The sequence below is a fragment of the Eucalyptus grandis genome, chromosome 4, assembly GCF_016545825.1.
Source record: "Eucalyptus grandis isolate ANBG69807.140 chromosome 4, ASM1654582v1, whole genome shotgun sequence".
Lineage (NCBI taxonomy): Eukaryota > Viridiplantae > Streptophyta > Magnoliopsida > Myrtales > Myrtaceae > Eucalyptus > Eucalyptus grandis.
In genome coordinates this window covers 3,145,762-3,171,182 of record NC_052615.1, presented here as the reverse complement: position 1 = coordinate 3,171,182, position 25,421 = coordinate 3,145,762, and the positions used below count along the sequence as shown (strand labels likewise).

Here is a 25,421-nt window from a genome sequence, read left to right as displayed (position 1 = left end):
TTTTTTGTGAAGGATTGCTTTCTTTTTTAACACTAAAATGTCATTATCTTTATAATTCGAGATATAAAGAATGACTTCTTTTAGAAATTAATAGTTCCCGATTTTAAAAAAAAAAAAGTGATTCCCTACGGAGATAATTGTTGATACTTTCTTCTAATATAGACATATATCTATACTATATGAATTCAACATTTTCAATTCTTCAAGATTCAAATGACTTGAAACATATAAAAGTAGTACAAAATTAAATTAAGGGAAAAAGTCACAAAAAATGTCAAACTTTACTGACTGTAGCACATTTATCTCAAAAAAATTTCTCATGACATAAAAAATCCCAAACTTGTATTCATGTAATACATTTACCCCATACCTTTTTTCACGACACTAAAAATCCAAACTTATACTTGTGTGATATCAAAAACCGTAAACCTTTGTTTTGTAACGGTAAAACCCCAAATTTATATTTATTTGACACATTTATCTCAAAAATTTGATGTCATAAAAAAGAGTTTGGAGTTTTTAGTGTCATTTTGGTCACAAATCAAACATTTGGGATAAATGTGTCATATAGGTATAAGTTTGAGATTTTTGGTGTTACAAAAAAAAATTGGGTAAATGTAGCACAACAGGCATAGTTTAAGATTTTTGGTAGCTTTAACTATTATATTAAACGGTGATGTCACGTGATAGAACCTCATTGAAAATAAATACAAAAATAGGAATACGAATCTGCGGAAATGTGAAAACATCATTATCTTCTTTTGGATGCCACCGATGTTATAATTCATTATTATTTCATCGGTCAAGTTTCAGAAGACTGAGAAGCACCCTCTGTGGAGCCCCCCGTACTCCTCTCCCGGTCGTCCTTGGCAGCGAATGGCAATAGAGAACCGTCCAGTCACGACCATCACACGTAACATTTATGTCGTCATCGAGAAAGGTCATCCTCCCCATTTATCAGGCTGAACCCCACCACATCTTTACCGGAAGCACTTTCTTTGGCATTTGTCTTGTTCTTGGAAAGACTTTGAGACGACTTGTGATTTTCCTTTTAATGAGAGAGATTCTCAAGTGTCGCCATCACCTTGCGGCCACAAGGCATTGGGCCCAGTGATTTTAGTGTTGTTCCAGGCCACACTTGCATGAACTAGGTCATAAGATCTCAATGAATTTTAGTTCTTAGATGAGGTCATCTTATATGAGAATCACATAAATAATCATCCACGATCGACTAGGCTCATTCACATACGGAGATTGTTAAGATTTTTTTGAGTCCTGGGCTAGGTCTGCTAGGTCCAAACCCAACATAAAGAGGTAAAACTCCACCCCGCCTCCACATGTGAAGCTAGAATAACAATAAACTACAAATTAATGACATGCGATTAGCACTTTTGTCAACTATTCAAATAGATACAAGAAAAAAAAAAATACACACGCACACACACACACATACTTAAAGGAACCAATCAACATTACGCGCTTGATTGAACATTGTCAAAAAAAAAAAAGTTATGATGAGGATGAAACATGTATTAAAGACTCTGGTAGCTATATTAATCTATTGGCCAACGGACAACATGTCAGTTAATGGCAGGTGTTTATGTAAGTCAAGCATGTTTTGTAATGAAAATTATTATTATCATATCAATTGCCAATTATTACTCTTATAGCAAGTCGACAACTGTTATATTTGCCTTTGAAAAAACATGTCAGTTAATGGCTCATGTTTTATGAAGGATTGCTTTCATTTTTAACACTAGAATGTCATTATCTCTATAATTCGAGATATAAAGAATAACTTCTTTTAGAAATTAATAGTTCCTTGTGTTAAAAAAAAGAAGAAGTGATTCCCTATGGAGATAATTGTTGATACTTTCTTCTAATATAGATAAACATCTATACTATATGAACTCAACATTTTCAATTCTTCAAGATTCAAATGACTTGAAACATATAAAAGTAGTACATAATTAAATTAAGGGAAAAAGTCACAAAAAATGTCAAACTTTACTAACTGTAGCACATTTATCTCAAAAAATTTTCTTCAAACATAAAAAATCCCAAACTTGTATTCATGTGATACATTTACCCCAAACTTTTTTTCGCGACACTAAAAAATCCAAACTTATACTTGTGTGACATCGAAAACCGTAAAGCTTTGTTTTGTAACAGTAAAACCCCAGATTTATTTTTATTTGACACATTAACCTCAAAAATTTGATGTCATAAAAAAGAGTTTTGAGTTTTTAGTGTCATTTTGGTCACAAATCAAACATTTGGGATAAATGTGTCATATAAGTATAAGTTTGAGAATTTTGGTGTCAAAAAAAAAAATTGGGAAAATGTAGCACAACAGGCATAGTTTAAGATTTTTGGTGGCTCTAACTATTAAATTAAACGGTGATGTCACATCATAGAACCTCATTGAAAATAAATACAAAAATAGGAATACGAATCTGCAGAAATGTGAAAAACATCATTATCTTCATTTGGATGCCGCCGATGTTATAATTCATTATTATTTTATCCATCAAGTTTAAGAAGACTGAGAAACACCCTCTGTGGAGCCCCTGTACCCCTCTCCCGGTCGTCCTTCGTGGCAAATGGCTATAGAGAACCGTGGAGTCACGACCATCGCGTGTAGCATTCATGTTGTCATCGAGAAAGGTCATCCTCCCCATTTATGAGGCTGAACCCCACCACGACTTTACTCGAAGCTCTTTCTTTGGCATTTGTCTTGTTCTTGGAAAGACTTCGAGACGACTTGTGATTTTTCTTTTATTGAGAGAGATTCTTGTGTGTCGCCGTCACCTTGCGGCCGCAAGGCATTGGGCGTAGTGATTTTAGTGCGAATCCAGGCCACACTTGCATCAACTAGGTCATAAGATCTCAATGAATTTCAGTTCTTAGATGAGGTCAGTCTTATATGAGAATCACATAAATAATCATCCACGATCGACTAGGCTCATTCACATACGGAGATTGTTATGATTTTTTGAGTCCCTGGTGCGGTCCGCTGGGTCCAAACCCAACATAAAGAGGTAAAGGACCCCCCTCCCCCACATGTGATGCTAGAATGGCAATAAACTACAAATTAATGACATGCGATCAACACTTTTGTCAACTTTTCAAATAGATACAAGTAAAAAAAAAACACACACACATACTTAAGAGACCCAATCAACATTATGAGCTTGATTGAACATTGTAAAATCATTAAAAAAAAAAGTTATGATAAGGATAAAACACATACTAAAGACTCTGGTAGCTTTATTCATCTATTGGCAAATGGACAACATGTCAGTTAATAGCAGGTGTTTATGTAAGTCGCGCATTTTTTGTGATGAAAATTATTATTATCATATGCATTTCCAATTATTACTCTTATAGCAAGTCAACTACTTTTATATTTGCCTTTGAAAAAACATGTCAGTTAATGGCTGATTTTTTAGGAAGGATCGCTTTCTTTTTTTAACTCTAGAATGTCATTATCTCTATAATTCGAGATATAAAGAATGACTTCTTTTAGAAATTAATAGTTCTCTGTGTTAAAAAAAAAAGTGACTCCCTACGGAGATAATTGTTGATACTTTCTTCTAATATAGACATACATCTATACTATATGAATTCACCATTTTCAATTCTTCCAGATTCAAATAACTTGAAACATATAAAAGTCGTACATAATTAAATTAAGGGAAAAAGTCACAAAAAATGTCAAACTTTACTAACTGTAGCACATTTATCTCAAAGAATTTTCTTGTGACATAAAAAATCACAAACTTGTATTCATGTGATACATTTACCCAAAACCTTTTTTTACGACACTAAAAAATCCAAACTTATACTTGTGTGACATAAAAAACCGTAAACCTTTGTTTTGTAACAGTAAAACCCCAAATTTATATTTATTTGACCCTAAATTTCTATGTATTTGACACATTTACCTAAAAAATTTGATGTCATAAAAAAGAGTTTGGAGTTTTTAGTGTCATTTTGGTCACAAATCAAACATTTGGGATAAATGTGTCATATAAGTATAAGTTTGAGAATTTTGGTGTCACAAATTTTTTTTTTGGGTGAATGTAGCACAATAGGCATATTTTAAGATTTTTGATAACTTTAACTATTATATTAAACAGTGATGTCACGTGATAGAACCTCATTGAAAATAATTACAAAAATAGGAATACGATTCTGCGAAAATGTGAAAAACATCATTGTCTTCTTTTCAATGCTGCCGATGTTATAATTCATTATTATTTTATCAGTCGAGTTTAAGAAGACTGAGAAACAGCCTCTGTGGAGCCCCTGTACTCCTCTCCCGGTCGTCCTTGGCGGCGAATGGCAATAGAGAACCATCAAGTCATGACCATCCTGCGTAGCATTTATGTCGTCATCGAGAAAGGTCATCCTCCCGTTTATCAGGGCTGAACCCCACCACGTCTTTACCGGAAGCTCTTTCTTTGGCATTTGTCTTGTTCTTGGAAAGACTTCGAGACGACTTGTGATTTTCCTTTTAATGAGAGAGATTCTCGTGTGTCGCCGTCACCTTGCGGCCGCAAGGCATTGGGCCCAGTGATTTTAGTGCGGTTCAAGGCCACACCTGCATGAACTAGGTCATAAGATCTCAATGACTTTCAGTTCTTTGATGAGATCAGTCTTATATGGGAATCACATAAATAATCATCCACGATCGATTAGGCTCATTCACATACATAGATTGTTATGTTTTTTTTTAGTCCTAGACTAGGTCTGCTGGGTCCAAACCCAACATAAAGAGGTAAAGGTCCCCCCCCTCCACATGTGATGCTAGAACGGCAATAAACTGCAAATTAATGACATGCGATCAGCACTTTTGTCAACTTTTTAAATAGATACAAGTAAAAAACACACACACACACACACACATACTTAAAGGATCCAATCAACATTATGAGCTTGATTGAACATTGTAAAAAATAATAAAAAAGTTATGATGAGGATGAAACACGTATTAAAGACTCTGGTAGCTATATTCATCTATTGGTACACGGACAACATGTTAGTTAATGGCAGGTGTTTATATGTAAGTCAAGCATGTTTAGTGATGAAAATTATTATTATCATATGCTTTGCCAATTATTACTCTTATAGCAAGTCCACTACTTTTATATTTGCCTTTGAAAAACATGTCAGTTAATGGCTGATTTTTTTGTGAAGGATTGCTTTCTTTTTTAACACTAGATTGTCATTATCTCTATAATTCGAGATATAAAGAATGACTTCTTTTAGAAATTAATAGTTCCCTGTGTTAAAAAAAAAAAGTCACTCCCTACGGAGATAATTGTTGATACTTTATTCTAATATAGACATACATCTATACTATATGAATTCACCATTTTCAATTCTTCCATATTCAAATAACTTGAAACATAAAAAAGTAGTACATAATTAAATTAAGGGAAAAAGTCACAAAAAATGTCAAACTTTACTAACTGTAGCACATTTATCTCAAAGAATTTTCTTGTGACACAAAAAATCACAAACTTGTATTCATGTGATACATTTACCCCAAACCTTTTTTTGCGACACTAAAAAATCCAAACTTATACTTGTGTGATATCAAAAACCGTAAACCTTTGTTTTGTAAGTGTAAAACCCCAAATTCATATTTATTTGACCCTAAATTTCTATGTATTTGACACATTTACCTAAAAATTTGATGTCATAAAAAGAGTTTGGAGTTTTTAGTGTCATTTTGGTCACAAATCAAACATTTGGGATAAATGTGTCATATAAGTATAAGTTTGAGATTTTTGGTGTCACAATTTTTTTTTTTTTTTTGGGTAAATGTAGCACAATAGGCATAGTTTGAGATTTTTGGTAGCTTTAACTATTATATTAAACGGTGATGCAACGTGATAGAACCTCATTGAAAATAAATACAAAAATAGGAATACGAATCTGCGGAAATGTGAAAACATCATTATCTTCTTTTCGATGCTGCCGATGTTATAATTCATTATTATTTTATCGGTCAAGTTTAAGAAGACTGAGAAACAACCTCTGTGGAGCCCCTGTACTCCTCTCCCGGTCGTCCTTGGCGGCGAATGGCAATAGAGAACCATCAAGTCATGACCATCCCGCGTAGCATTTATGTCGTCATCGAGAAAGGTCATCCTCCCCATTTATCAGGCTGAACCCCACCACGTCTTTACTGGAAGCTCTTTCTTTGGCATTTGTCTTGTTCTTGGAAAGACTTCGAGACGACTTGTGATTTTCCTTTTAATGAGAGAGATTCTCATGTGTCGCCGTCACCTTGCGGCCGCAAGGGATTGGGCCCAGTGATTTTCGTGCGGTTCAAGGCCACACCTGCATGAACTAGGTCATAAGATCTCAATGAATTTCAGTTCTTTGATGAGATCAGTCTTATATGAGAATCACATAAATAATCATCCACGATCGATTAGGCTCATTCACATACGTAGATTGTTATGATTTTTTTTGAGTCCTAGACTAGGTCTGCTGGGTCCAAACCCAACATAAAGAGGTAAAGGTCCCCCCCCACATGTGATGCTAGAACGGCAATAAACTGCAAATTAATGACATGCAATCAGCACTTTTGTCAACTTTTAAATAGATACAAGTAAAAAAACACACACACACACACACATACTTAAAGGACCCAATCAACATTATGAGCTTGATTGAACATTGTAAAATAATAAAAAAAAAAGTTATGATGAGGATGAAACACGTATTAAAGACTCTGGTAGCTATATTCATCTATTGGTACACGGACAACATGTTAGTTAATGGCAGGTGTTTATATGTAAGTCAAGCATGTTTGGTGATGAAAATTATTATTATCATATGCTTTGCCAATTATTACTCTTATAGCAAGTCCACTACTTTCATATTTGCCTTTGAAAAACATGTCGGTTAATGGCTGATTTTTTGTGAAGGATTGCTTTCTTTTTTTTTAACACTAGAATGTCATTATCTCTATAATTCGAGATATAAAGAATGACTTCTTTTAGAAATTAATAGTGCCCTGCGTTAAAAAAAAAAAAGTCACTCCCTACGGAGATAATTGTTGATACTTTCTTCTAATATAGACATACATCTATACTATATGAATTCACCATTTTCAATTCTTCCATATTCAAATAACTTGAAACATATAAAAGTGGTACATAATTAAATTAAGGGAAAAAGTCACAAAAAATGTCAAACTTTCCTAATTGTAGCACATTTATCTCAAAGAATTTTCTTGTGACACAAAAATCACAAACTTGTATTCATGTGATACATTTACCCCAAACCCTTTTTTTGCGACACTAAAAAATCCAAACTTATACTTGTGTGACATCAAAAACCATAAACCTTTGTTTTGTAACAGTAAAACCCCAAATTTATATTTATTTGACCCTAAATTTTTATTTATTTGACACATTTACCTCAAAAATTTGATGTCATAAAAAAGAGTTTGGAGTTTTTAGTGTCATTTTGGTCACAAATCAAACATTTGGGATAAATGTGTCATATAAGTATAAGTTTGAGAAATTTGGTGTCACAATTATTTTTTTTTGGGTAAATGTAGCACAATAGGCATAGTTTACGATTTTGGGTAGCTTTAACTATTATATTAAACGGTGATGTCACGTGATAGAACCTCATTGAAAATAAATACAAAAATAGGAATACGAATCTGCGGAAATGTGAAAAACATCATTATCTTCTTTTCGATGCTGCCGATGTTATAATTCATTATTATTTTATCGGTCAAGTTTAAGAAGACTGAGAAACAGCCTCTGTGGAGCCCCTGTACTCCTCTCCCGGTCGTCCTTGGCGGCGAATGGCAATAGAGAACCATCAAGTCATGACTATCCCACGTAGCATTTATGTCGTCATCGAGAAAGGTTATCCTCCCCATTTATCAGGGTGAACCCCACCACGTCTTTACTGGAAGCTCTTTCTTTGGCATTTGTCTTGTTCTTGGAAAGACTTCGAGACGACTTGTGATTTTCCTTTTAATGAGAGAGATTCTCATGTGTCGCCATCACCTTGCGGCCGCAAGGCATTGGGCCCAGTGATTTTAGTGCGGTTCAAGGCCACACCTGCATGAACTAGGTCATAAGATCTCAATGAATTTCAGTTCTTTGATGAGATCAGTCTTATATGAGAATCACATAAATAATCATCCACGATCGATTAGGCTCATTCACATACGTAGATTGTTATGATTTTTTTGAGTCCTATATTAGGTCTCCTGGGTCCAAACCCAACATAAAGAAGTAAAGGTCCCCCCGCCCCCACATGTGATGCTAGAACGGCAATAAACTGCAAATTAATGACATGCGATCAGCACTTTTGTCAACTTTTCAAATAGATACAAGTAAAAAAAAACACACACACACACACATACTTAAAGGACCCAATCAATATTATGAGCTTGACTGAACATTGTAAAATAATAAAAAAAAAAGTTAGGATGAGGATGAAACACGTATTAAAGACTCTAGTAGCTATATTCATCTATTGGCACACAGACAACATGTCAGTTAATGGCAGGTGTTTATATGTAAGTCAAGCATGTTTTGTGATGAAAATTATTATTATCATATGCATTGCCAATTATTACTCTTATAGCAAGTCCACTACTTTTATATTTGCCTTTGAAAAAACATGTCAGTTAATGGCTGATTTTTTGTGAAGGATTGCTTTCTTTTTTTAACACAAGAATGTCATTATCTCTATAATTCGAGATATAAAGAATGACTTCTTTTAGAAATTAATAGTTCCCCGCGTTAAAAAAAAAAAGTGATTCCCTACGGAGATAATTGTTGATACTTTCTTCTAATATAGACATACATCTATACTATATGAATTCAACATTTTAGAATCTTCAAGATTCAAATGATTTGAAACATATAAAAGTAGTACATAATTAAATTAAGGGAAAAAGTCACAAAAAATGTCAAACTTTACTAACTGTAGCACATTTATCTCAAAAAATTTTCTGGCGACATAAAAAAATCCCAAACTTGTATTCAAGTGATACATTTACGCCATACCTTTTTTCGCGACACTAAAAAATCCAAACTTATACTTGTGTGACATCAAAAACCGTAAACCTTTGTTTTGTAACAGTAAAACCCCAAATTTATATTTATTTGATACATTTACCTCAAAAATTTGATGTCATAGAAAAGACTCTGGAGTTTTTAGTGTCATTTTGGTCACAAATCAAACATTTGGGATAAATGTATCATATAAGTATAAGTTTGAGAATTTTGGTGTCACAAAAAAAGTTTGGATAAATGTAGCACAACAGGCATAGTTTAAGATTTTTGGTGGGTTTAACTATTAAATTAAACGGTGATGTCACGTGATAGAACCTCATTGAAAATAAATACAAAAATAGGAATACGAATTTGCGGAAATGTGAAAAACATCATTATCTTCATTTGGATGCCGCCGATGTTATAATTCATTATTATTTTATCGGTCAAGTTTAAGAAGACTGAGAAACACCCTCTGTGGAGCCCCTGTACTCCTCTCCCGGTCGTCCTTCGTGGCGAATGGCAGTAGAGAACCGTCGAGTCACGACCATCGCGCGTAGCATTCATGTCGTCATCGAGAAAGGTCATCCTCCCCATTTAAGAGGCTGAACCCGACCATGTCTTTACTGGAAGCTCTTTCTTTGGCATTTGTCTTGTTCTTGGAAAGACTTCGAGACGACTTGTGATTTTCCTTTTATTGAGAGAGATTCTCGTGTGTCGCCGTCATCTTGCGGCCGCAAGGTATTGGGCGTAGTGATTTTAGTGCGAATCCAGGCCACACTTGCATGAACTAGGTCATAAGATCTCGATGAATTTCAGTTCTTAGATGAGGTCAGTCTTATATGAGAATCACATAAATAATCATCCACGATCGACTAGGCTCATTCACATACGGAGATTTTTATGATTTTTTTGAGTCCTGGGTGTGGTCTGCTGGGTCCAAACCCAACATAAAGAGGTAAAGGTCCCCCCCCCAAATGTGATGCTAGAACGGCAATAAACTGCAAATTAATGACATGCGATCAGCACTTTTGTCAACTTTTCAAATAGATACAAGTAAAAAAAAAAAAACACACACACACACACACATACTTAAAGGACCCAATCAACAATATGAGCTTGATTGAACATTGTAAAATAATAATAAAAAAAAGTTATGATGAGGATGAAACACGTATTAAAGACTCTGGTAGCTATATTCATCTATTGGCACATGGGCAACATGTCAGTTAATGGCAGGTGTTTGTATGTAAGTCAAGCATGTTTTGTGATGAAAATTATTATTATCATATGCATTGCCAATTATTACTCTTATAGCAAGTCTACTACTTTTATATTTGCTTTTGAAAAAACATGTCAGTTAATGGCTGATTTTTTGTGAAGGATTGCTTTCTTTTTTAACACTAGAATGTCATTATCTCTATAATTCGAGATATAAAGAATGACTTCTTTTAGAAATTAATAGTTCCCCGCGTTAAAAAAAAAAAAGTGATTCCCTACGGAGATAATTGTTGATACTTTCTTCTAATATAGACATACTTCTATACTATATGAATTCAACATTTTCAATTCTTCAAGATTCAAATGACTTGAAACATATAAAAGTAGTACATAATTAAATTAAGGGAAAAAGTCACAAAAAATGTCAAACTTTACTAACTGTAGCACATTTATCTCAAAAATTTTCTGGTGACATAAAAAAATCCCAAACTTGTATTCATGTGATACATTTACCCCATACCTTTTTTTTGCGACACTGAAAAATCCAAACTTATACTTGTGTGACATCAAAAACCGTAAACCTTTGTTTTGTAACAGTAAACCCCCAAATTTATATTTATTTGATACATTTACCTCAAAAATTTGATGTCATAGAAAAGAGTCTGGAGTTTTTAGTGTCATTTTGGTCACAAATCAAACATTTGGGATAAATGTGTCATATAAGTATAAATTTGAGAATTTTGGTGTCACAAAAAAAAATTTGTGTAAATGTAGCACAATAGACATAGTTTAAGATGTGGGGTAGCTTTAACAATTATATTAATCAGTGATGTCACGTGATAGAACCTCATTGAAAGTAAATACAAAAATAGGAATACGAATCTGCGGAAATGTGAAAAACATCATTATCTTCTTTTGGATGCCGCCGATGTTATAATTCATTATTATTTTATCGGTCAAGTTTAAGAAGACTGAGAAACACCCTCTGTGGAGCCCCTGTACTCCTCTCCCGGTCGTCCTTGGTGGCAAATGGCAATAGAGAACCGTTGAGTCACGACCATCGCACGTAGCATTCATGTCGTCATCGAGAAAGGTCATCCTCCCCATTTATGAGGCTGAACCCCACCACATCTTTACTAGAAGCTCTTTCTTTGGCATTTGTCTTGTTCTTGGAAAGACTTTGAGACGACTTGTGATTTTCCTTTTATTGAGTGAAATTCTCATGTGTCACCGTCACCTTGCGGCTGCGAGGCATTGGGCCCAGTGATTTTAGTGCGGATCCAGGCCACACTTGCATGAACTAGGTCATAAGATCTCAATGAATTTCAATTCTTAGATGAGGTCAGTCTTATATGAGAATCACATAAATAATCATCCACAATCGACTGGGCTCATTCACATATAGAGATTGTTATGATTTTTTTAAGTCCTGGGTGTGGTCTGCTAGGTCCAAACCCAACATAAAGAGGTAAAGGTCCACCCCCTCCCCCCCCCCCCGCCACATGCGATGCTAGAATGGCAATAAATTGCAAATTAATGACATGCGATCAACACTTTTGTTAACTTTTCAAATAGATACAAGTAAAAAAAAACAGACACACACACACACAAACACATACTTAAGGGACCCAATCAACATTACGAGCTTTATTGAACATTGTAAAATAAAAAATAAAAACAAAAAGTTATGATGAGGATAAAACACATACTGAAGACTCTAGTAGCTATATTCATCTATTGGCAAATGGACAACATGTTAGTTAATGGCAGGTGTTTATGTAAGTCGCGCTTTTTTTTTTATGAAAATTATTATTATCATATGCATTGCCAATTATTACTCTTATAGCAAGTCAACTACTTTTATATTTGCCTTTGAAAAAACATGTCAGTTAATGGCTGATTTTTTATGAAGGATCGCTTTCTTTTTTTAACACTAGAATGTCATTATCTCTATAATTCGAGATATAAAGAATGACTTCTTTTAGAAATAAATAGTTCCCCGCGTTAAAAAAAAGAAAGTGATTCCCTACGGAGATAATTGTTGATACTTTCTTCTAATATAGACATACATCTATACTATATGAATTCAACATTTTAGAATCTTCAAGATTCAAATGATTTGAAACATATAAAAGTAGTACATAATTAAATTAAGGGAAAAAGTCACAAAAAATGTCAAACTTTACTAATTGTTGCACATTTATCTCAAAAAATTTTCTGGTGACATAAAAAAATCCCAAACTTGTATTCAAGTGATACATTTACGCCATACCTTTTTTTCGCGACACTAAAAAAATCCAAACTTATACTTGTGTGACATCAAAAACCGTAAACCTTTGTTTTGTAACAGTAAAACCCCAAATTTATATTTATTTGATACATTTACCTCAAAAATTTGATTTCATAGAAAAGAGTCTGGAGTTTTTAGTGTCATTTTGGTCACAAATCAAACATTTGGGATAAATGTGTCATATAAGTATAAGTTTGAGATTTTTGGTGTCACAAAAAAAAAATTGGGTAAATGTAGCACAACAGGCATAGTTTAAGATTTTTGGTGGGTTTAACTATTAAATTAAACAGTGATGTCAAGTGATAGAACCTCATTGAAAATAAATACAAAAATAGGAATACGAATTTGCGAAATGTGAAAAACATCATTATCTTCTTTTGGATGATGCCGATGTTATAATTCATTATTATTTTATCGATCAAGTTTAAGAAGACTGAGAAACACCCTCTGTAGAGTCCCTGTACTCCTCTCCTAGTCGTCCCTGGTGGCGAATGGCGATAGAGAATTGTCGAGTCACGACCATCACGCGTAGCAACCATGTCGTCATCGAGAAAGGTCATCCTCCGCACTTTTAGGGTGAACCCCCACCACGTCTTTACTGGAAGCTCTTTCTTTGGCATTTGTCTTGTTCTTGGAAAGACTTCGAGACGACTTGTGAGTTTCCTTTTATTGAGAGATCTTGGGCTAGGTCTGCTGGGTCCAAACCCAACCCCCCCCAGAAAAAAATCTAAGGTACTTTTCTTTATCTAATTTTTGTGTGTAACACGTGTTACTTTAGTTAGTTTGGTCAAAAGAGAGGGGCTATAATATAAAACAAAATGACTCCAAAGGACTTCTTGATATATATATATATATATATATGTATATTTTTATATGGTGATAACTTTCAATCAAATCTTTTGTTTTGCGATCATGAGTTATTAATTGAGTGATCAAGTGTTTAATTTGTATGTAATGAATTTTGTCACAACGTCTCGCATTCAGAATCAGTTTCACTAGCTATATTGTGATAGAGCTTTACTAGATGCATATGACCAAAAAAATTGCTACTTTGAACTGTAAAAAATAAAATAAAATTATAAACTTGTTTTGGACTCGGTATCAAGATTTTTTTGGGTTGTGATAGAAAATGAATTACCCTTTTAAAATAAGCTGATTTTAATCAAAATTAAAATACGATATTTATCATATTCATTGCCTAAGTAGGATCTTCTCCTATTGGTGATCTTAATTACTACACATAGTACCACTAATAGTTTAGAAAATTTAGATTGAGCCATCATGCACTACAATTATATAAATTTTCAAATATTAAGAATGATGACACTAGTTAAGTAACGAAAAAGTACATATATTAATAATTTTAATACTGATTTTTATTGTTATGTGTGTAATGACTATGTATAAATCAAATCCTTTTCCATTATAAGGTGGCATTAATTTTTCAAAACTCAAGCAAAAGTTAACTATAATTCACATGACATGGATTTTGTGATTGACTTGTTGCATTATATCCGTATACAATTGATTTATGATATTAATAAGAAAATTTTAGAAAAAGAAGAGTATTCCATCTTACAGGCATACTTAACCATATTAATAGCTAAACATTGAAGTATTGCGTACAAAAGGACACGACTCCTAGTTTCATTGGCTTATAACTTTAAATAGAGGCAATTTTTCAACTAAAAACATTGCAGCAAATGAAGGCTCCCTTGCCTCGTCCATCAACCCAATGCAATTGCAGCCATTGGTCGTGCAGAACTCACTTGTATGGTCTACATAATCGATGGCTATGATGAATGTAATCCAATGGTCTTAGGTGCATGAAATGATTTTGCCAATAAAGAAACACATTTCGTAAGTAATTTTGCTTAAAAATAATTATCCTGAGATTGCAAATGTACTTTTGGATGCCTATCTCACTTAATCATATTAGAAAATTCTTAAGATTATTGCAAGATTGTTGTTTTTGATGATTTTAATACATCTTTATATAACCCTAAATATGGTTGCAGGTACATGTCGAGTCTATCTAAAGAGTACACAATATATGTTAATATACATATAAGGGGATTGCCTTTTTCAAATACTAGACATCATTATCTCTGCTATTTGTAACGTGAAAAGTAACAAAATTTTAAAAAACAATGGTTCTCAAATTAAAGAAAACATAATTCTATGTAAAGATAATCCTAATTCTATGAGTAATACACGATATGTGTTAATATACATATAAGGGGACTGCTTTTTTTAAATATTAGAACATCATTATCTCTACTATTTGTAACGTGAAAAGTAACAATTTTTTTAAAAAACGATGGTTCCCGATTAAAGAAAACATAATTCTACGTGGAGATAATCTTAATTATCTTCTTAGGAATACCGAAATATCTATTTTCTTTACTTTTTCTCTATGGAGCTTTACTATATATATGTGAATAGGCGAATTACATATATTCATAACATTTGTTTAAGTTGTATAGTCCAAATTTTTTGTAGTTAAAAAAGAGAAAAAAAGAAAAAGCAATATCTTGTATTGAACTATGTTCAAGATTTTTTGGGGCTTTGATGCAAGTCAATTACCATTTAATTTAAGAAGATTCAATCAAAATTGAAATATAATCATTATTCTATTCATTGCTTGAGATGGGTTTTCTCCTATAAGCGATGTTAATTACTACGCATAATATTTACTAATAATTTAGATTGCACCAACATGCGATTCAATTATATAAACTTTTACATTTTAAGAAAGGGGCACTTTTATAACACTTATTAAGTAGTCGAACAAAGATGTACATAGATGATATTTTTATAGTAATAGGTGTAATTAATATTTATCAATCAAATCATTTTCCAAATAGTATGCTTCACTCTTGCTTTTAAGAACTGATTAACAATATTTCTTATGTTTATTTACGGCAACGTCTTACTTGTCTTTTCTCTCAATGTGTTCTAAAAAATAAAAAATCCAATAAGAACACCACAACTACGAAATTTACTCTATACAAGCAATTTTACAAGTAGTAGACACGTGCTTATTTTCCAACTAGAAAATTAATGAGTGGAAGAATTGACTAAATATGAGACTAATGGGAATAACAAGCAATAGAAAATTGAGAGAGCGTCAGAATTTAAATACTTGACTTATATTCTCAGATCATGATAAACTTGCTATTTTTTCTGAAAAAAATTAATTATTAAAAACCATGTCAACAATTTTTTTATGGCAAACTACATCACAAAATAATGCGGCATCATACATTTTTGTAGTTGATTTATTGCTGAAAGCATGAGACCCAACACGAAGCAGGCCTTCATTTAATTATCCAGAAATCACTTAATACATCATCTAGCAAGTATAGTTCACTACATATTTTTGGAAAAATAGATCATACATTGCCAGCATAAAAGAAGTTTCATATAAGCAGTCTCGGCATCTTTGATTTAAAGATTATTACTATCAATCTTTTAAATCAATGGTGTACGAGTCGTTCTTGTAAAATTTTATTTACACCGGTTGCATATGCTACAATTACTCTATGTTTTCTCCAATATAGCTTTTCGCAGCTTGCAATTATGTATCTTGACAACAAGGATACTTGTGTAAATAAAATATATTATTGTACATCGTAATAGAATTAATGTTGTAGTATATTTAATAGGCGCAGTGGAAGGAAATTGCAACAAGCACTTGTAACTAACTCCCACTAAGTATTATTATAAGAGTTCATCTGAACACATAACATGATGTTCTGTTTAGGCCACTACTAATTTGAGCGGGCCCATCACCGTCAGCTCTCCACGATATAGTGAAAGAACAATTAGGATAATCCTATGTCATGGCACAATCAAATATACACAACAAACAAAATAAGATTTTTCAAGGCCAACAAGCAATTAGGAAGTTTCGAACTTGGGACCAATGTGGCTCATGTAGTCCAAAGCAACCAGAAAGTAAGCTTTACTCGAAATGCTGAAAAAAAAAAAAAAAAAAAACCTTGGTGTGTCTTTTTTTTTTTTTTTTTTATATATTATTCTGTCTTGCATTTCTAACCATAGCAATCAGATCCTTCAATTTGTTATATTGACACCCGTTACTGTACTTAATTTCACCTATTTGTCCATGCGAGTATATAATGGGCTGGGTGAATGGCTCATACTTAAATCCCACTCTGGGAACAAGGACAGAGGCACAAAGGTTCCAAAAAGGATAGAGAGAGAGAGAGAGAGAGAGAGAGAGAGAGAGAGAGAGAGAGTTTTTCGGAAATGAAGGTAGTGCAGCAGCTTCTACTGGTGGCTGTGGCCTGGTGGTTGCGACAAGGCGGTGCTCCCATCGTGGCCGGACAATGTGCACATAGGTGTGGGAGAGTGCCCATACCTTATCCCTTCGGGCTCGAACGCCAGTGTGCGAGGTCCAAAGAGTTTTTGCTCGATTGCAACACCACCGATGGGAGGGGTGGTCAACTATTGTTGGGGAATATTCCGATACGCAAGATCTCAGTCGGCGACTCGACCATGCTTGTTAGCCTCCCCGAACTACACGAATGCTACGACAAGACTGGCCAGCGAGTAAGCAGCACCGATAATCTGTACATCAATCTAACTTCATATCCACCGTACAGAGTGTCCGCCACCCGGAACAACCTCACAGTCCTCGGCTGTGACACCTACGTGCTCATGACCGACAGATATGGGCATTTCCGGAGCGGCTGCATCTCCTACTGCAGCGAGTACGTCGACTTGGCGAAGGAGACCACTTGCTCTGGTCTCGGTTGCTGTCAAGCGTCCATTCCGAAGGGGCTCAAGATGCTCCGCATTAGAATCTCCTCCGTCGATGGACACGTGTCGGTCCCATTCAGCCCCTGTGGAGTGGCCTTCGTGGTAGACAAAATGTCATTCAACCTCTCCAGTAGGAGACTCCCGACCTTGAATGATGTGGGCAAGAGGGCGGACCTTGTTCTGGACTGGATGATCGGATGGGACGTCACTTGCGCACAGGCCATGTCGAACCAGTCGAGCTATGCCTGTGGCGACAACACTGACTGTGACAACTTCGCGGATGGACCGGGTTACCGTTGCTTTTGCAAGCCTGGGTATGAGGGGAATCCCTATGACCGCTCCCGCGGGTGTCAAGGTAATTAACGTATATGACTCATGCATTATCGCCTCTGAATGAACTGTGTGGATAACTAATTTATGCATTGTTTCCATCTAGTTTACCCATTTAATGAGGCGCCGTTTCAATTTTACCATCCTCTCTCTGTCTCTCTCTCTGTCTCTCTCTCTCCCCGAGTCTGTCTTGTACCTCATCTCAGCATTGACAAGTCCCCCCGAACGTCTCCTCGCAATGAAGGAGATGAGATATATTTGCTAGCCTCTTCCATTAACGGAGGAGACCATGTCAATAGGTCTCCTACGAAGAAGACAAGACTGCTGCAACATTTCATAAAGAGCGACGTGGCAATGGTGCGTGCGTGCTGGTGGTGGGGAAATGGGAGAAAATGATAGAATACCAGCTCAGAATTACAATAGTCCATTAAATGAATGACAGGTGTCATGCTTTGGGGTCCACCTTCAGAATTTTAAAAGTGTCTCTCTCCCGTCTCACGCGACGCTCTCTGCTCTCTCCTTCCCCAACGGCGCCCTGCTCTCTCACTCTCCCTCTCGACTCACGATCTACTCTCTCTCGCCGCCATCTCTGCCTCATCCATTGCCTCTGACATCGCCTTGTCCACCGATCCCTCTCCAGCGACGGCTCCACCATTGAGGTCGTCCGCTACCCCCTGTGGCCACCCTCAGGTCCACAAATTATCCCGTGTCCCCGGCCGTCATCACCTGAGATCCTAAGCCCTCCCTCAGTCCTTACATCCTCAAGGTTGCTTGCAGCTTGAATGACGTCATCTCCCTCCACTAGTTGTACGCCATCCCCCGGGTCTAAGAACAAGCCCAAGCCCCCCATTGCCCACGAGCCCAAGCCTTTCCTTAGTCCCTACATCCTCAAGATCTCCTGTGGCTCCGATGTCGTTGCCTCCCTCGACAGCTTCTAGATATGGCAAGGCGATCAAGGTGAGGGTGACCCTCGCCCGAGCTGCAAGGGTCCAACCCTTGTCGACTCTGGTGAAAGCGACCCTTGCTTGTGGCCGGATGGTCGACTATCGGCCATCGGCCAAAGGGAAAAGAAAATAAAAAGGAAAAAAGGGAGGAAAATATGAAAATCAAGAGAAACGACAAGTGCAAAAGAGAAGAGAGAGACAAAGGGAGAGAAAGATAATTTCAAATAAAATTGTTTATGTAATTGTTCTTAATTTATTGTGAGAGTAACATTTGTTTTAGGCCATAAAAAATAAATAACAAATATTAGAAATTATTATAGAGATCACATCTTCAAGAATTTGCTATTCACAACATACTCTCACAATAGTCCAAATATTATTGTATTAGCAAATCTCATTTCAAAATTTCTGATGGTGGGCCTCAAGGTTGGCATGTGTCACCATTGCAAATCTAGCGTGGTATCACTTGTATACCTAATATCTTCTTGGGGGAGTGGCCTTAACTCACTTGAATATTAATCTCAATGAGGAGACAACGAGCCCATGGCTCGATAATGTTAGTTGCATTACTGGGTCTTGGTGGCTGTGGAGCGGATGGTGAGTTCTGTAGAAAGTGATAGAAGGAAGGGAGAGTGTGTTTTGATGGGTACCACCACATATAATTTTAATGGAAAGTCTGTATAAGTTTAGGTAATCTTTCTAGGACCTAAATCTATATCTAGCATTAAGCATGTGGAATGTGAGATTCACATTATCAACAATCATGATAAGCAAGATCGAATAAATTCGAACTTGGATATGTATTTCTCCTAAGTTTTTGACTTTTTGCCTAATAGAATAAGTCAAGGCCGTTGCCACCACCCTACGGACGTCAGCATGTATTTCTAGCGACTCTATCCCATGTTTCGACAACAATCTTCCCTTCTTCTTTAAACTCTGTGCTACCGCCCTCTTAATCATATATTCACTAAACCTGGTACATGTACTAAAATGAATGTAAAGAAAAAGATCCAATGAGCCAATCGTATTTAGTAATAGGTATACATATCAGCACACCCACCTCACTCATGCTTGTAAAGATCGATCTTCTCATTCCTAGGTCAATGATATGGAAACAGCAACCCCTCGCCTCGCTCTTGCAACGTGGGGTTCATGCATCACTATAAAAGCTCGATTTCAGCAAGAGTATGCAGATCCTTTCCAAGCTCTTGTGCCCTCAATGTGGTCACATAAATAGAATTTCAAGGCAGCAATGATCTCCCTCGATGGCAAAGAACGACGCCAATGTTGAGGTTGAATTCCACAGGGAGAGACACAAAGGGTAGGGAAAGGAGATATTTTAAGAGAGTGGATTTTTTTTTTTTTTGATGATCGAGGGACCGCTGGAGATCACCCTTCGGAGATCACACGACCCTCCGGTGCTTGGTAGCATCGGTGGGGCCTCGCCGCAAGCTGCTATTTAGACGTAAATCCTAAGGGGTTGGCCCAGTAAACCACCCCTGGGACCCTCACTTAAGTCACGAGTATCCAGATATTCGAACTCATTCCCTCAGCGATGAGGTAGTGAAACCCAACCATCACGGCTACCTACAAGTGGGTGAGAGTGGATATTTGTCACAATACTATGACCAAAACTTGAATAGGATAGCATTGCTTGTCTAATAATTCATGCACCAACTTGTTCAATCTGTTTTTGCCATTAACCAAGATAAAGGTTTAATTTGTCTTCTGCATAATGTAGACTTTAATGAGTGCAAGGACTCACGGAAATACCCATGTCATGGAAAGTGCGAGAATCAGCCCGGGAACTATACATGTGATTTGGGAAAAAATAGCACCGGTAATAATGCAACGGACGGCGACTGTGATAATTGTCGCAATATAGCTATTGCAAGTAAGTCTATCTCCTCATCATTCACCTAATGGTTCATATTCTATCGATCAATTCTTAAATTTGTAGCAGGTTTGTGTGTGTTAAAGATTATTATATTGGCTGGTGTAATCACCAATAACACAAGCAATGAGCCACAGGTTGCCAGGTGTCTCTATTCAGTCCTAGGCTAAAGCTATTCACATCTTTTCTTTGTTTTTTTTCTTTTTAACTTCCCTCCTAGCCCTTTTTTGGTTTTCTGTTTCTTTTGAAGCTCTTCCGAAGCTAACACTTTGAAACTGCGTGTGTGGAAGGATACACAACAGATCTAAATGAAAATTCCTCCTCAACCCAAGCCTGCAGCTTTCACGAGGAAAAAATCCTAATATTTAAAGCGAAAGTGAGCACAAATTTGGACTAGAAAAGAAAAAGAAAAATGGAGCATCTAACTAATTAATGACATAGGAAGGTGATTGTTGAAGAAAGCAATGCGGTTGAGCTTCCTTAAAATCTGAACTGTGAAAATATTGGCCAGAAAAGCAGCACGGGAAGAGCTTAGTGACTCGAGTCTAATCGATGATTTATTTCAAAACTTTCGCGGCCCCTCTTGTGAGCTGCTGAAGTGACAGTCGCTCTTGAGCACTAGATAGATGCGATGGCCCAAGTGAGACAACAAATATTGGCCCAAAAAGCAGTGAATGTATTAGTTTTTCTTAGGATATAAAAAGTTATTTTCTCATTTATTCTACATATTTAAAGCTATTGGAATTATATATGTATGTGTGTGAAAAACTCGGTGAATCCGCCCGGCGTACACTTTGAAGAAGAATATATAAATATTTATATGTATGTGTATATTTATTTATTTATTTATTTAATTTTATGACAATAATTTATTTTAAAAATATGAAATAATAATAAAACCCTAAAGACAATATTTTCTCCTTATCAGTCTTGCTTTTATAGGAGATGCAAGCTTGGTAAGTTCTTTTGGTAAGTAATGTGGCACAATTATATCTTAAATATTTCATCTTCACATTGTCTCACATTGGCTAATTTGTTAAATTGGAATTTGTTTGACCATATTAAAGCAAACCCCGAGGTCACTCCTTTCCTATAAAATTCACCCAAGAGGCCATTCCTTTTTATAAAAATAAGAAAAATGTCAAATTGTCATCTAGAAAGCGGTTTAGATCTTTTTTAGAAGGAAAAGAAATTCTGTGGCAGTGCCTCGCATGGGATGGCGGCATTTCATTTTAAGGGGTGGGGATGAGGAACGTGATCCTCGTCCCAACCCCTCCCCGTGCCCGTCTCTAGTTAAAACTAGTTTTAGAATAATAGTCAATCTGTAAATTATAAATGGTTACATTTTCTTTCGTCTCTAATTAGAGAAAATGTCATACTTTTAATTGGTGAGTTACATACTATACAAATTATCCACGTGTCAACTCAACTAAGTATAAATTTGGGTAATGATATATAGAGGTCAGCATGATTTGAGTTGGGCCGATCCAACACCTAACCTAGGGACCAACCCGCACAGTATCGGTCCCTCATTTTTGAGACCGAGGACCAACCCTGTTCAGCTTGGGATTAAGGATCGGATCGTTCCTATGGGTCAAGTCTAGCTCCAGGGTCAACTCAGGATTAACCGAATATTTTTTATTCCATTTTTTGTATTTCTTATAAGGATAAACATACTATTTCAAATTATATATCCGTCAACAATGCGACATTGAGCAACTAAACTATTAACACCAATACATATCAAACATAAATATAGGATAAGGTAACAATAGAAATTTCACTCTTACTATAAGTAACAAACCATAAAAACAAACACGTGAGGTGAGTAGTGAGTATGGCAAGTGATCGAGCAAGTGAGGTTGAGATGAGTGAAGAGGGTTTCTTTTTTTTTTTTTGGGGGGAAGGGGGTCGAATTAGGATTGATTTCTCTCTACTTTCTAATTTACACATCAAATTGGAGGTGCTAGTATTTTTTTTTTTGGTGACCTAGGAAACCCGCGCACCGTACCAACACGGACAGCCCGAAAGGCCCGGGGTAACGGGGGATAAACCATGGGGTCAACACGTGCTAGCCACCACACACGTGCCACCGAGTAAGTCACCCTGCGACACCCAGGAATTGAACTCCTCCCCTTGCGTTAGGGCGAGAAGCTCGCCGCCAGCAGCGCCACCCAGGTGGGTGGTAAGAGGTGCTAGTATTTACAGTTGACAAAAGCATTAAAAAAATATATTAGATACAATATATAATATGTCCAGGGTTGGTCTAACCTAAACCAACCCTAAACTCTCCAAACTGAGGACTAGCCCATACAATGCAAAGGTATGAGGTTCTAAGACTAAGGACCGGCCTAGTCCCCCTGAGAATCAAACCAAAACTGACTGGGTTGGGCTAGTCTAGGGTAGGTCTAAAGTTGATCATGGATCGATGCTCATCCCTAATGATATATTTGTGACCCATCAATTAGAGTTTCCACCAATAGAATAGACAGAGAAAAACATTTAAGCATGATAATTATAAGTTGCATAATTGGTTAAACAATTGCCCCCAAGTTTTGATACCATGTATAGATGGAAAGATCTAAAACAATGTGAGATGAATGCCTTCTCATTCTCTTTTATTACAAACGTTCTTCATTATAATCAAGGAAAGACATTATAGAAGATGCTAATAATTTGTAATATATTGAGTTCATTCGATTACTTGTTCACTATATAATGACACATGTCAAATTTTAAATGAGGACTTCTATAAGGATTGTCACAAAGTACGTAATATGTATAACCCATTTGTCACTAAAACAATATCTATCGCCTTTAAATTGGGTAGTTATACGTTGAAAGATTGACTGACCATCTAAATCAATGGTGATGGTTATAAATATATAAATATATATCTATTAAAAAAATATTAAATAGGTTGTGCGTTTGAAATTAATCTTTTTTAATGAAGTATGTGGGGGCATATTAGGATTACATGCTTGAATCAGTAATCTAGTAACATATATTCTTTGCCAGTGATTCTTGCACCCTTCGTCTGCATATATGCTGGTGCTTCAGCCTCGGTCACATGGAAGATTAGAAAGATAAACTTCAAACAAAATGGAGGAAAGCTCTTGAAACGCCAGGAGTTCAAATCTTTACCGAGGCAGAGCTGGCAAAAGCAACCAACAACTATGATGAAAGCAAGAAGCTAGGCGAGGGCGGTTTTGGTTCCGTCTATAGAGGGAGAATAGCGGTGGATGTCGAGGTCGCGGTCAAGAAACCTAAAGATGTGCACAAGCCTCTAATGAAGAAGGGATTCCAAGATGAACTTAAAATTGTGACACAAACAAAACACAAAAATGTGGTGAGGCTCTATGGCATATGTTTGGAGACTAGAATACCCTTGCTAGTTTATGAATACATTTTGAATGGTACCCTCTTCAAACACATCCATCCGAAAATGTCAACCATTTTGAGATCATGGGAAAACCGACTCAGAATAGCCGTTGAAGTTGCACTTGCGCTCAAGGAAATGCATGCCAGTGAAATCATTCATGGCAACATCAAGTCGATGAATATACTTCTAGATCAAAATTACTCAGTGAAAATATCTGATTTCGGAACTTCAGTGCTTATATCACCGGAGCATAGTCATATCGTAGCCACCGAAATAGAAGGCACATTGGGCTACATCGATCCAGAGTATTTAACCACGGGTAAGTTAACAATTCAGAGTGATGTATACAGCTTTGGAGTTGTCCTCGTGGAGTTGCTCACCGAAAAGAAGCCTACAAGTTTTGTTACTAATAAGTTTGAAGAGCCAATCAATATTATCCCTCATTTCATCTCTTCCGTGAAGGACAAGTCACTCTCCGATGTCATAAATTTTGAGGCCGCTAGTGAATATGAAATCAAGCAAGTAGAAACACTTGCTAAGATTGCAGTGAAGTGCTTAGACCAAAACAGTAGAAAGAGGCCAACAATGAGTGAAGTGGCTCAGCAACTCCCCCCAACTAACCAGAGCTCGATAGTTGCAGAAGACATTGAAGAGCCCAAATTCAAAGTGGCTGCCCGTCCCACTGTTAAGATTTCAGTGACTGATTGTCTTTCCTGTCTGGGATTGGATTAAGTATGTTCCTGCATTTGATCCTGTATTCCTATAGTAACATGTAGTAATTGCCTATAAAGACTTTTAGGGTTGATTGTGTGCTTTGAATATGTGTTATGTTGCCATTTGCTATGGACTTATGTTTGTGCAAGCATTTGGGCTAGTTTAAGTGTGGGAATCTAATATACTATATGTAAAGCTGTGCATTGAAGTAGATTTATCTTATGGCCATTTTGACATTATAATAATCTCTCTTTCCCTTTATCTTTTCTTGTTTTTTCATTTTTCTCTTCATATAATAATAATAGGTCAAGACAAAATCTACTCACTGCTTTATATCTTTTTTGTTTCGTAATCTTATACCAATTCACTCTTATGGCAAGAAAAAATCTTCATTTACTTTTAGTCTTTGCTTTTCCCTAATTATATTGCAATTAATCTTAATATAATTTTCATTTCCAAAAACAAGATAATAATTATTGGCAGAAAAGACTAAAATAGGCTAGAAAAATATGTACCTTCACTCGTTTTTATCTTTTTCATAATTTGATCTTAATTTGACATGATGACAAAAAAATAAAATCTCAATTTACTTTAATTTTCGACCAAAAAAATTACTTTACTTTCCCTTAATTTATAGTTCATATAATCTAATTTGAAGTTAGATATTAAATTTGCAGTGTGACTGGGAAAGACAAACAGATTCAAAACTAAATAAATGCCACATATACCAACCATGATAGGATTACTCATAAATATGATAAAGGACGATAGTCAAACCTATTGGACTCTTAGATCTACATTATCTTAGCTAATT

General features: G+C 35.8%; 1 protein-coding gene across 1 annotated transcript; it reads left to right on the top strand.

Annotated features, from left to right (window-relative positions):
* Positions 1-16,830: 16,830 nt before the first annotated feature.
* On the top strand, positions 16,831-24,625 carry LOC120292935 (wall-associated receptor kinase 2-like). The gene is made up of 2 exons (XM_039311498.1): positions 16,831-17,698; positions 23,664-24,625. The coding sequence occupies exons 1-2, from the start codon at positions 16,831-16,833 to the stop codon at positions 24,623-24,625; spliced, it is 1,830 nt and encodes a 609-aa protein (XP_039167432.1).
* The last annotated feature ends 796 nt before the right edge of the window (positions 24,626-25,421 follow it).

What these genes read in the sequence shown, in the direction of transcription:
- LOC120292935 (XM_039311498.1), top strand. Translation starts at nt 16,831, where the DNA reads ATGAAGGTAGTGCAGCAGCTTCTACTGGTGGCTGTGGCCTGGTGGTTG. An exon ending in CCGCTCCCGCGGGTGTCAAG is followed by an intron (nt 17,699 to 23,663) that starts GTAATTAACGTA and finishes TTACCGAGGCAG; the next exon opens with AGCTGGCAAAAGCAACCAAC.